Here is a 13780-nt window from a genome sequence, read left to right as displayed (position 1 = left end):
GGCGAAAGGGGTGGAGCCAGGGGTGGGCTTGATCTGAACGGGCTCAAGGTGGCCTTGCAAAATGTAGCCTGAAATTCCTGATATCCTCATTCTGTTCTATAGTATTATTACTTCTGGGCAGCTGCATGCTCAGACTCCTCCTCTGCTCTGTGGTAAGCAGGGTTGCCAACCAGAATATTTCTTTTTTCTGAACAACTTATCCCAAAATCACAGACAGCCAACATTTTTCACGGACAAAATGGGAAATCATAATGAATGATAAAGATTATAATTAATACATGTCTATAGATCAATATACTGATAAAAACTCATCACCAGCATTTACTGTGAGCTCAAAATGATGAAAATTACCTCCAAAAAAATCTAGTCAAGTACCACCAGCCGCAAAAAAAATCACGGACATGTCAATTTTTTTTCTTTGACACAGGAAAAAAGTCACCTGCTTTTACGGACTGTCCAGAAATTTCTGGACGGTTTGGCAACCCTGATGGTAAGTCACCAATAATGGAATGTGTGGCAAGGAAACAACTTTGTGAACTCAGCAATCCAGGTGTGTTCAAGCTGAACTAGTACCTGGCCAACTTGCTGGTGGTGCAGTTGCTGCTGTATCACTTACTGGTACTTGTGGCAATTGTAGGTCAGTTCTTTGCCTTCACCAAAATGTATTTCAGCAGGCATTACTCCCTTTGGCCAGCTGTCCATAAAAATGATCTTGGTGTTCTCCTAGTGTGGTGCACTAATGCGCCTTCACCAAAAATGAATTCAGTGGAATTGCTATCTTTGGCCAGCAGTCCATAAACATAATCTGGTTCTTCTCCTAATGTAGCACAATTCCACACCTTCACCAAAATGTTATTCTTCTCTTTTTGCCAGCTGTCCATAAAACTTGTTTTATCATTCTCCAAATTTTATTTATCCGGCGGCAGTATTTCTGGCAAGCTGTCTGTTAAAATTGTCATTTTCTAAATGACTGTCGCCTTTGTCCAGCACATACCCTGTTCCCTGAGCCCATGAACTCTTGGGCAGGCAGATTGGAACAGTGTCATCTGACCCCATTAAGGGCCAATTTTTGGACCTTTTTGGTCATTTTAAAAAGCATAACAAATGCTGTCAGCATTACCTATAGCTATAGGTGTCCGTTTCACTCTGACACTTTCTATTGCTGTGATTGCATTAAAGAGCTTAAAATGGGGGAGGAGAGAGAAGAAAAGCAAAAAATAAAATAAAAAATGGGTAGAATCAATTCAGATCCAAATTGAATTTTTTTTACTGATTCACCAAAACGGACATGAAAAGGATTTTAAGAAATTGTTCATTTCTAGCAGATCTATCTATCTATCTATCTATCTATCTATCTATCTATCTATCTATCTATCTAATATCTATCTATCTAATATCTATCTATCTAATATCTATCTATCTATCTATCTAATATCTATCTAATATCTATCTATCTAATATCTATCTATCTATCTAATATCTATCTATCTATCTAATATCTATCATCTATCTATCTAATATCTATCTATCTATCTAATATCTATCTATCTAATATCTATTATCTATCTATCATCTATCTAATATCTATCTATCTAATATCTATCTATCTAATATTTATCTATCTAATATCTATCTATCATCTATCTATCATCTATCTAATATCTATTATCTATCTATCTAATATCTATCTATCTAATATCTATCTATCCATCTATCTATCTAATATCTATCTATCTAATATCTATCTATCTAATATCTATCTATCATCTATCTATCATCTATTTATCTATCTATCTATCATCTATCTATCTAATATCTATTATCTATCATCTATCTATCTAATATCTATTATCTATCATCTATCTATCTATCTAATATCTATCTATCTATCTATCTATCCAATATCTATCTATCTATCTATCTATCTATCTATCTATCTATCTATCTATCTATCTAATATCTATCTATCTATCTAATATCTATTATCTATCTATCTAATATCTATCTATCTATCTATCTAACATCTATCATCTATCTAATATCTATCTATCTATCTATCTATCTATCTATCTATCTATCTATCTATCTATCTATCTATCGATCTAATATCTATCATCTATCTATCATCTGTCCATCTAATATCTATCTATTTATCTATCTAATATCTATCTATCTAATATCTATCTATCTATTTATCTATCTAATATCTATTATCTATCTAATATCTATCTATCTAATATCTATCTATCTATCTATCTATCTAATATCTATCTATCTAATATCTATCTATCTATCTATCTAATATCTATTATCTATCTATCTAATATCTATCTATCTATCTATCTAACATCTATCATCTATCTATCTAATATCTATCTATCTATCGATCTAATATCTATCATCTATCTATCATCTGTCCATCTAATATCTATCTATTTATCTATCTAATATCTATCTATCTAATATCTATCTATCTATCTATCTATCTAATATCTATCTATCTATTTATCTATCTAATATCTATTATCTATCTAATATCTATCTATCTAATATCTATCTATCTATCTATCTATCTATCTATCTAATATCTATCTATCTATCTATCTATCTAATATCTATTATCTATCTATCTAACATCTATCATCTATCTATCTATCTATCTAATATCTATCTATCTATCGATCAATCTAAAATCTATCTAATATCTATCTATCTAATATCTATCTATCTAATATCCATCTATCTAATATCTATCTATAATCTATCTATCTAATATCTATCTATCTATTATCTATTATCTATCATCTATCTATCTATCATCTATCTAATATCTATCTATCTAATATCTATCTAATATCTATTATCTATCTAATATCTATCTATCTATCTATCTAATATCTATCTAATATCTATCTATCTAATATCTATCTAATATCTATCTAATATCTATCTATCTATCTATCTAATATCTATCTATCTATCTATCTATCTATCTATCTATCTATCTATCTATCTATCTATCTATCACCCAATCCAGGATACTTGGACTGTAGGTACAGGACTGGAAGTCTGGCTAAGACACCATGTTTCCAGGTCTTGCTGTATTTTTGTTTTGCTCCCTCTTAACTACCTTCGGAGCTCTTTGAATAGCAGACATAGATCACACACTCCTACAACAGGAAGAAAACCAATATTGCAGTCCAATGCACTCTGGGAGCTGCTCATTTTGGAGTCTTTTATATAGCAGAAGGAAGGAAGCAGCAGCTATCAGTAATATACAGTGAGACATTCAGTATTTTAATAGTGCATTCTGAGGCACATCACTGCAAGACAAATAAGAAATCACTTAAGTTGCTATTTGTCTGCAAGCTGAATCTCATGGAGGGAATCTGGGCTAACCAGGGCTCCTTGGTACCTAAAGTTACCAGAGTTAATCCTGTGAATGGTGGTGACATTGTTTTCTAATAGTTGTATCCTTTCTGCCTGCAGACTATTGCACATAAACCAGGCGATGCTCCAGGACAAATGCAGGCAAAGTAAGATTATTGAATCAAGAGTGAAATTTAGGAAATGCACAATGTATATATTTTGATCAGAATGAGAAGCAAATGGACTTGTATAGAAATGTACATTGATTATGATAGAAACCCACAAGTTGCTATTCTTTAGCTCATCACTGGGATGATTGCAGCCTATAGAGGAGCATGCTGGGCAATTATACAGCGTGTGCTGACTCCACTCCACATTTCCCTATCAGCCTTGTTCCTAGATTGAGGCAATGCAATGTGCAGCACGTCTCACTGTGTCTCCAGCATTTCTGCTGGCAGCTGGGTCAGGGAGCTTGTGTAGAGCAGAGCTGCATGCACTCTGCACAGTGTGACATCTGGAGAGCAGAAGATCCAGTCCAGGCAGGTCACCTGTCCAGCACATAGTGCATAGGAGCCTGGGGTCCCTGCAGCATTCTACACCCAGGCTGCTCCATTCACAAGGATACTGCTGCTGCTGTCAATGAAAAGTTTTCTGCCATTTGTGAAGGGTCCTGCACTTCTCTCAGCTGCACTTCTAGGGTCTGTGGGGTTGGATGACATTTATTTCTCTTCAAACGCCAATAAGGAACTGGGAAGAAGACGGGATATTTGGGGACTTCCTAATCTTGGATTATTAGATCTTCCACCATGCTTTGGATCTGGGGACCTATGCTACTGTCATTTTGTACTGGGGCTGATGTGAAAGCTGGGAGCTGCAATGAGGTCAGGCAGGCATATAATGCTAAGGGCTTCAGCCTGGCCAATGTCCCCTACCAGGAGATAGCAGGTAAGCTCTCGGCTCACTGGTCCCACTGCTGGGCTTGTATTTTCTCGGTCTACTTTTGAAATCTTTAACCCTTGTTATTCTCTATTCAGCATGTCCTTTAAGGGCATCCCAGTGTTAATTTGGCATTGTTTCTGTCAGATACAGGTTTGCATCTGCTTTGAATGCACTTTGACATGCAGTCTTTATGGGTATTGAGAAGTCTATTCCACACATTTACCATAGATAAGTGACAGAAGGCTGTGGACACATCTCAGTATAGTTGTAACTGACATGAAATGACTCCATTAGGAGCATGCATTGTGTATTATTGGCTCAGGGTGCAATCCTGCATGCCATCTGAGTTGCTGTGCTCCTCTTTGATGTCAGTGCTGAAGCTTGGTAGACACCTACTGGAAATAGACTGGGATGGAACCTATCAAAATGATACAGTGCTTTCCAATGGGCAAATAGTCTGGGGCGTTTTGACTAGAAACCTAATTTGATCTATTTTAGTTACGATCTTTTGTGTTTCTCAAGAATGAACCTAGTGTAACCGACTTTACTACCTGGCTGCTATGGCTATTGATGTCGCCGCAGAATAGAATAACGTATATGTATTGATACAGTATAAATCTGAAAAGTTAACTATACCGCCATAAAGGTTTAAACTAAGTAAGACACCACTTTGCACACTGACAGAAGCCAGACAGACATACTGAGTGGCATAGGCTGCTGTCTCATATCACTGGTCAAAGGCTCCTGGTTGGGTTTCCCTAATGTATTTGCTTTGTGTGTGCTCATCTCCAGATAGTGCTGAATTGCACTTCGGAGAGCTGCTGTGCACTCTTTCAGTAATTAGGATAAACTTGGAGTTGCTGAAATGTGGATGTGATTTCCAGAAAGCCCTTACTACTGTGCATATATGTGGCAGACAAAGTACCTTGTAGAAAGAACACAGATTTGATTCCAATAATCCTCCCTTCATAAAACTATTGTGTTATATAAACCATACCGTAAATTATGAGCAGTACTGAGTTCAGCTAATCAGCATATACGTCGCCAAATGAAAACTGTTGCCCAGCTTCAGATTACTGTTATTTCAAATATATTGGGGGAGATTTATCAAAACTGGTGGAAAGGAAAACTGGTTTAGTTGCCCAACGCAACCAATAAGATTCAATCTTTCATTTCTCAGAGCTCCTTTGAAAAATGAGAGGTGGACTCTGATTGGTTGTTATGGGCAACTAAGCCATTTTTCCTCTCCAGCAGTTTTGCTAAACCTGCCCCATTGTGTCTACGCTGTCAGCTGGTACGAGATTTCCAGGGCCTGTACATACACGTAAAGCATAATAGACTAATTATTGCAAAGAAATTAGTATCAGCCACCTTGTTGGATGATGCCTGCATTCAAATGGCATAGGTACCAGCACTGATGAGACACCAACTGACAAATAGGGCCTTAAAGGGAACCTGTCATCAACTTTATGCGGACCTCACTGAGGGCAGTATAAAGTACTGACAGAAATGCTGATTTCTGTAGTGTGTCACACATCAGCCTAAAGTAAGTGGTTGCCGAGAACCAGCATCACAATCATTGCAGCACAGACCTTGAAAAGAGTCAATTCTACCTGAGAAGAGTCATGGTTATTCATGAATTCCTGCTCTCCTGCCCACCTGCTGATGACTGACCGGCTTCTACCTAGTTTTCTCCCTTTCTCTCTAGGAGAGAACTGCCAATCATCAGCAGATGGGTGAGAGAGCGGGAGATTATGAATAACCAGGACTCTTGGGGCTTGCGTCATGCTTTGGAGTGGTCCTAGCAAAGTGCTGAAAGTGCTTTAGTACCTTTCTTTTATGGTAGAATGAGGGATCCAGTTGTTAGACCTGTCCAATCAGAAAATATTACCATATGTCATCAATATGCTAAAACTTCAAATCCAAGCGATACCCAGCAGGTAAGTTTTCATAGCTCAATGGATCCATATGTTGTGATGTGGTGAACCAACCTTGTAGTGAATGCAGCAATTTTACCAGCAAATAAGGATCTTCAAAGCAAGACACACAAATGAGCCCTCTGTCTTCTGCTTAAATCATATGAATTATGAAAAATAAGAAATATGTAAGAATACCCTGGTAATAGCAGTAAATGGAACTATGTAAAAGTTGGAAGTCTATTAGAATGCATACACTAGCTACATTTAGTGTCAGGGCTAACAAGAAATGATCTTCATGGTTCTGCTCAGTATCCTCAAATGAGCAATAATCCCCTTGATTCTGAGAACTATCATAAAAGTAACACAAACGCATTGAGTTTTAAGAAGCCATTCGGAGGGAAGTGGGAATGCATACAAAAGTTGCAATTTTTTGTGCAAGTTTGAGTTTTTTCAACACTCACTGCACTTTTCAGGAAATAGGAAGGGCTTAACTGGCTGTTCGGGGCCACCCCAGCCTGATAAATTTATCAAACTGTACAGAAGACGGCTGGCTTAAATTATAGTTGAAAACTAGCGTTATTCTTTTCCGATATTGAAATCCGGTAAAGGGGCTCAATACCGGAAAAAAATGCATCAGTTTTGTCCTAATACATTCTGAATGGAAAGCAATCCGTTCAGTATGCATCAGGATGTCTTCCGTTCCATCCCTTGTACAGTATTTGACCAAACAAAAATTTTTCCAGGCAAAATCCCGGAACAATACCGCACTTGCCAGATCCAGCATTAATTTTCATAGAGATGTATTAATGCCGGATCCGGTACCAAGTGTTCTGGAAATTGCTGCATCTCCAGATCTGGTTTCCGGTCTGTGCATGCCCCGGGCTTTTGATCTTTGAAAAAATGTAAATACCGGATCCGTTATTCCGGATGATATCAGATGAGACAGATCCGGTATATCACCGGATCCGCCTAACGGATCCGGAAAAAAAAGCTCTCCGTTTGTACACGGCTTGCTGGAACTGCCTGCCGGATTCTAACAACGCTAGTGTGAAAGTACACAGTGAAAGTAGTAAATTTGCCTTTATGTATTTTAGTTTTCCATCCCAACACACAAACACATTAGTGGATATCTTCTTAGGCATCACAGAAAGACTCTTAAAGTAAAAGATATATAATATGGTCTGTGTTAAACCTACTGTGGCTCTAAACTGGCTCCTTACCAGCTGAAGCCAGTGGTGTTGTCAGCGCCTAGGGCAAGCCAAGTATTGCACCCCCTCTAACCTGTGAACATGCCCCTTTTTGGCTACCTGCAATCCTATATAAAACTACAGATAAGGCCTCTCCACGAACGTGTGATGGACGTGGGCAGTTGCATGCGGATCGTGACACCAGTCACAGCCATGGAGGAAAAAAAAACTCACCTTCTCCCTGGCTATGACACTCTACACTGCGAATGGACAGCGCTACAGCCAGGGAGAAGGAACGCCCAGGGAGAAAAGCTGATGTCTCCTCCCTGGTGTTCCGATAGTAGTAATTAGCATACATGGAGATTATACCGGGGGCCACAGTGGGCGAATGGAGCGGCGACCAGATATAATAGTAAGTGCAGGGAGATCCCTGGGCGCCGCTCTACATGTCCTGCTACTTAGTTAACAAAGTCCGGACCCATGAAAGGTCCTCTTTGGATGGACATTACATACATTTCTATGAAACACACAGAAGAATACGGCACCACATACCTCTTACATCCAGTGATGTCTCCTCTGAGGTAGATGTTCTCTTTCCTCATCTTCTCCATTCGGAAATCAAACTATCTTGGTAATTTCTTTCAGCTGTGTCTCGTTTCTGCAGACTTTAACACACAGACATCTTAGATTCCTTACTTTTCTATCAGCCTCCCCCTTCTTGTACCCAAACATTGTCATCTTGCTGCTACCAATACTGTGCCCCCCAATGCCCCAATATACTTTACTGCAGAAACAACTGTGCCATACAGATAGTCCTCCCTATAGTAATAGTGCTCCCAGACTGCCCTTAATATTTATAGTGCCTCCTACAGTACCCCAATAGCAACCCCATTAGTAATGCCCTCCATATTGTGCTCAATAATAATGCTCCCACAGCACCTCTAATATAATTAATGCCCTATAGGTCCCCAGTAGAAAAAAGGCCCCCCTATAATGTTAGCAGCAGTAATAGGGCCACCCTATAGATCCCATAGTAGTAATTCAGCTGATCTATAAGGCACCCCTATATTGTCCCTAGTAGTTATAATGCCCCTTGTAGTAGCCCCACTGCAGTGCCCCCTGTATTATAATGCCCCCTGTGCCACTACAAATAATGCACCCCCACCCCATAGTGCCCATATACATCATGCCCCGTCTGTATTATTAGATTATATAATTTCTTCTCTGTATATAATGCCCCCCTCTGTATATAATGCCCCCTTCTGTATTATTAGAATATATAATCATCCCTCTGTATTATTAGAATATATATTGGCCCTCTCTGTATTTTTCGAATATATAATGGCCCTATCTGCATTATTAGAATTTATAATAGCCAATTCTGTATTATTAGGATATATAATAACCCCCTTTGTATTAACAGTATATCATGGCCCCCTCTGTTTTATTAATATATATATAATTCCCCCTTTGTCTTAATAGTATATTATGGCTCCCTCTGTTTTATTAATATATATAATTCCCCCTCCATAGTATATAAAATGCTCCCCCTCGCACCTTGTGCCCCCAGTACTGCCTGCCTTAGCATACTTCCATTATTAAAAAAAAAAATATTCACCTGCGTTCCTCTCTGTCGCTGCCAATGGCCTGAGTTTTGGTGTCACACCGTGCCCTTTTGCACTGCATCATCACGTCATGTCATTAGATATGCAGGACGTCACATGAGGTCTCTTGCACTATTCTACTGTGGCCTGAGGCCTATGAGGCTGAATGGCGGGGGCGCGAGCCATAGGCTCCTGTGCCCTTCAGTGAACTGCTTTACTAGAATCGACTCTGCCCCCTGCAGTTTGGCGCCCCATGCTACGCCACTGGCTGATGCAGTTGGGTCAATGATAGTCTTCTGCATGAGTCAAATTTGTATATTTTTTTTTTTTTTTTTTTTTACAGACAATAATCTTTTCTCCAAATAATTTGTTCTCAAAACCAGTTAAAATTATACCTTTTGGAATGTTCCTTTTGTCAGGAATACTTATTTATGTAGTGACTCATAGAAATTGCCTTTATGTCTATAATATAAATATATATGTTTTTGCTACAAAGCTGCTACTAAATAAATTTTGTATACAAATCCCATCTCTATTTTTACACCACAACCAAGCACTTCTGTGATATATAATGCATAGTTTGTACTTTATATTATGTAAATGGCATGGGCAAATAGAACCATGTAGGGAACAAATGCCACACAAAACTCTATACAGTATAAGAAATAATGGCTTTCAAATGAAATATTCAAGTAAATGTCAAACACATTTGTTTGCATGTGATTTCAGCTGTATAATAAATTGTAGTACATTGGGGAGTATAGTGATCTTTACATAGTAACGTAGTCCTTTAACAAATTACTTTACTTGACATGATAGGCTTCAAACAAAACATAAATGATAAAACTATATTCATGCATATCAAATCTACACTAACAAGGAAGAAGGCTGGATTACAAATAGGAAACATAGAGAAATATAGGGCAATAGATTAGATTACCTACTGGACTGTAGTGGGCTTACATATAGGATTTCTGGTCCTTCTGGGTATACCTTGTTTAAAAGTGGAGGTATATAATGCGTAGACTATTTGTAATATCTATAGCACCTGGGATACATGTGCTGATCTAGTGGATCCCATGGACTGCCTATGCATTCGACCCAGTGTTTTAATAGAGCAAAATATTAGGACACATTAGGTATATTTTTGCATAAATATTCAAAATATCCATCACTTTATTAAAAAATTGCCACAAAATGTGAATGATTGCACAACTTTCAAAGGTGATAGTAAAATGATACATTGTTAAAAGACAGTTTTGATAAATGAGGCCCCATTCATTTTTTGCTCTGGCTTTGAGTGCCACCAACTTACCTGTCCAGGCTCCAGCGCTGTGGTCTGTGGCTGCGGCATGGCCGCACCGGATGAGATGTGCTACCGGCCATTCCCCCAGTGATGCGGTTCCTAGCCATGCCCCCTGGTGATGTGGTCGCATCCGTGGCAACAGAGCGCAGTATTCTCTTTGACACATGCTATAGCTCATTTGGTAATTTGGTGACATTCCGTTAGTTGAATTAGGAACATTTATCCATCTCTTGGTGAAAAAATATATATTTTCAAATAAAACTAGCAGCACTATGTTACAAGAGATTAGGGTGCCTGCAGTGAAACCTTGATCCAAAGTCACATTTAGAGACTGCACTGAATGTAAGGGAATTACAGTTGTTTTCAAAATTATTCAACCCCCACTGAAATTGAGTGTTTTGGCCAGTTTGACATTGATTTTGATCATTTCAGTCATCTTGTTTACAATTAAATCAAAGAGCCACTTGTAAGTTAGACAAATATAACATAACATTTATAATGAAATAACCACAAATGTCTTTTCTGTGCTCACATCATTATCAGTTTTATTCAACCCCCAAGTGACATTCAATCTTAGTACTTAGTACAACATCCTTTTCCAGTTATAACAGCTTTTAAACGTGAAGCATAGCTTGACACAAGTGTCTTGCAGCGATCTACGGGTATCTTCGCTCATTCTTCATGGGCAAAAGCCTCCAGTTCAGTCACATTCGTAGGCTTGCACGCTGCAACTGCTTTCTTTAAGTCCCACCAGAGGTTCTCAATCGGATTTAAGTCTGGTGACTGCGATGGCCACTTCAAAATGTTCCAGCCTTTAATCTGCAACCATGCTCTAGTGGACTTGGAGGTATGCTTGGGTTCATTGTCCTGTTGAAAGGTCCAACGTCTCCCAAGCCTCAGGTTTGTGACGGACTGCATCACATTTTTATCCAATATCTCCTGGTACTGAAGAGAATTCATGGTACCTTGCACACGCTGAAGCTTCTCTGTACCTGTAGAAGCAAAACAGCCCCAAAGCATGATTGACCCCCCACCATGCTTCACAGTAGGCAAGGTGTTCTTTTCTTCATAGGCCTTGTTCTTCCTCCTCCAACATAGCGTTGATCCATGGGCCCAAACAGTTCTAATTTTGTTTCATCAGTCCACAGAACACTATCCCAAAACTTTTGTGGTTTGTCCACATGACTTTTGGCATACTGCAGTTGACTCTTCTTATTCTTTGGAGACAGCAAGGGGGTGCGCCTGGGAGTTCTGGTATGGAGGCCTTCATTACGCAGTGTGCACCTTATTGTCTGAGCTGAAACTTCAGTACCCACTTCTGACAAATCTTTTTTCAGTTCCTCAGCAGTCACACGGAGACTTTTCTCCACTTTGCGCTTCAGGTAGCGCACAGCATTCGAAGACAGCATCTTCTTTCTGCCACGACCAGGTAGCGTTTCAACAGTGCCCTTTGCCTTGAATTTGCGAATGATGCTTCCTATGGTGTCTCTTGATATGTTTAACCTCTTTGCAATCTTCTTATAGCCATTGCCCTTCCTGTGAAGAGAAATCACCTCTTCTCTTGTCTTCCTGGACCATTCTCTTGACTTCACCATGTTTGTAAACACACCAGTAAATGTCTAGAAGGAGCTGAGTATCACAGTCCTTTTAAATCTGCCTAATTAGTGCTTATTATGCTTGATTGCTGCTCCTTGACATCCACAGGTGTTTTCAATACCTGATCGAAAACACTTGAATGAACCTCTGTTCTTAAGAGTGGTAGTCTTTAAGAGGTTGAATAATTGTGTCAATGTAGAAATCACCAAAAAATTTTTTATTACAGTATAAAAAAACAATTGATGTCATTTTAGTTGCATTTGGTTCTTTAACCCCTTAGGGACGCATTACGTACCGGTACGGCATGTTTCCCGAGTCCTTAAGGACCCATGACGTACCGGTACGTCATGAGTTTAAAATAAGATTGCGGTGCCCCGGGGATTAATCCGAATGGGATGCCGGCTGAAATCATTCAGCCGGCATCCTGTCACAACGCCGGGGGGGGGGGTCAATTCAGACCTGCGGTTTGCTGCGCTTTTAGCCGATTCTGATCCCCGCGGTCTCTGACCGCGGGGATCAAACTTTAAAATGCCCGAAATAAAGTTTTATCAACCCCCCCTGCACCCCTGAATGATATTATGTGGGCGGGTGGTGCAGGGGGGGTGTCGCAGGCGATGCGGGAGGTGGGCGGTGCGGCAGGCGGGATCGTGATCCCCCGCCCGCCTCCCCTTGAATAATCGTTGCTGACACCCTGGTATAAACGGCTGACATCGGTGATGCGATGTCAGCCGTTTAACCCTTTCCATACAGCGGTCCGTACGGAAAAGGTTAACTGCTCAGGGAGCACCCTCCCTCTCCCATCAGGGGGCTGCTGTGCCTTTGCAGCCCCCCGATGGGAGAGGGAGACAGGCCCCCGACAGCCCCATCCTTACCCTTCCTCGTCTGCGCAGTTGTGGCTACAACTGAGCAGACAGAGAAGGTTCCCATGGCAACAGGACGCCTTCTCAGGCATCCTGCTGTCCATGGTGCTGAACAGATCTATGCTAAAGTCATAGATCTGTTCAGACAAAGTGTAAGTAAAATACAGTACAGCACCCTATATAGTGTACTGTACTGTATTATACAGATATCAGACCCACTGGATCTTCAAGAACCAAGTGGGTCTGGGTAAAAAAAAAGTGAAAAAAGTTAAGATAAAAAAAAACACATTTATCACTGAATAAAAAAATAAAAATACACTACACATATTAGGTATCGCCGCGTCCGTAACGACCTGATCTATAAAACGGTCATGTTACTTTCCCCACACGGTGAACACCATAAAAATAAAAAAATAAAAACTATGAGAAAATTGAAATTTTTCCCACCTTACTTCCCAAAAAAAAATAATAAAAACGGTGTAAAAAAAGCCTTTTTTTGTCATCTTACGTCACAAAAAGTGTAATAGCAAGCGATCAAAAAGTCATATGCACCCCAAAATAGTGCCAATCAAACCGTCATCTCATCCCGCAAAAATGAGACCCTACTTAAGATAATTGCCCAAAAACTGAAAAAACTATGGCTCTTAGACTATGGAGACACTAAAACATTTTTTTTGTTTTAAAAATGAAATCATTGTGTAAAACTTACATAAATAAAATAAATTGTATACATATTAGGTATCGCCACGTCCGTGACAACCTGCTCTATAAAAGTACCACATGATCTAACCTGTCAGATGAATGTTGTAAATAACAAAAAAAAAACGTGCCAAAAAATCAATTTCTTGTTACCTTGCCGCACAAAAAAGTGTAATATAGAGTAACCAAAAATCATGTGTACCCTAAACTAGTACCAACAAAACTGCCACCCTATCCCGTAGTTTCTAAAATGGGGTCACTTTTTTGGAGTTTCTACTCTAGGGGTGGAAAAAAAATATTA

General features: G+C 39.3%; 1 protein-coding gene across 1 annotated transcript in view; it reads left to right on the top strand.

The window, feature by feature from the left end:
• The first annotated feature begins 4175 nt into the window (after positions 1–4175).
• GPC6 (glypican 6) overlaps positions 4176–13780 on the top strand; it is a 1575810-nt gene continuing 1566205 nt past the window's right edge. The window contains exon 1 of the mRNA XM_040422335.1: positions 4176–4314. Within this exon, the coding sequence (XP_040278269.1) occupies positions 4176–4314 (139 nt within the window). The remainder of the gene's footprint in view (positions 4315–13780) is intronic.

This window comes from Bufo bufo, chromosome 3 (assembly GCF_905171765.1).
Source record: "Bufo bufo chromosome 3, aBufBuf1.1, whole genome shotgun sequence".
Lineage (NCBI taxonomy): Eukaryota > Metazoa > Chordata > Amphibia > Anura > Bufonidae > Bufo > Bufo bufo.
This window is presented reverse-complemented; position numbering and strand designations above follow the sequence as displayed.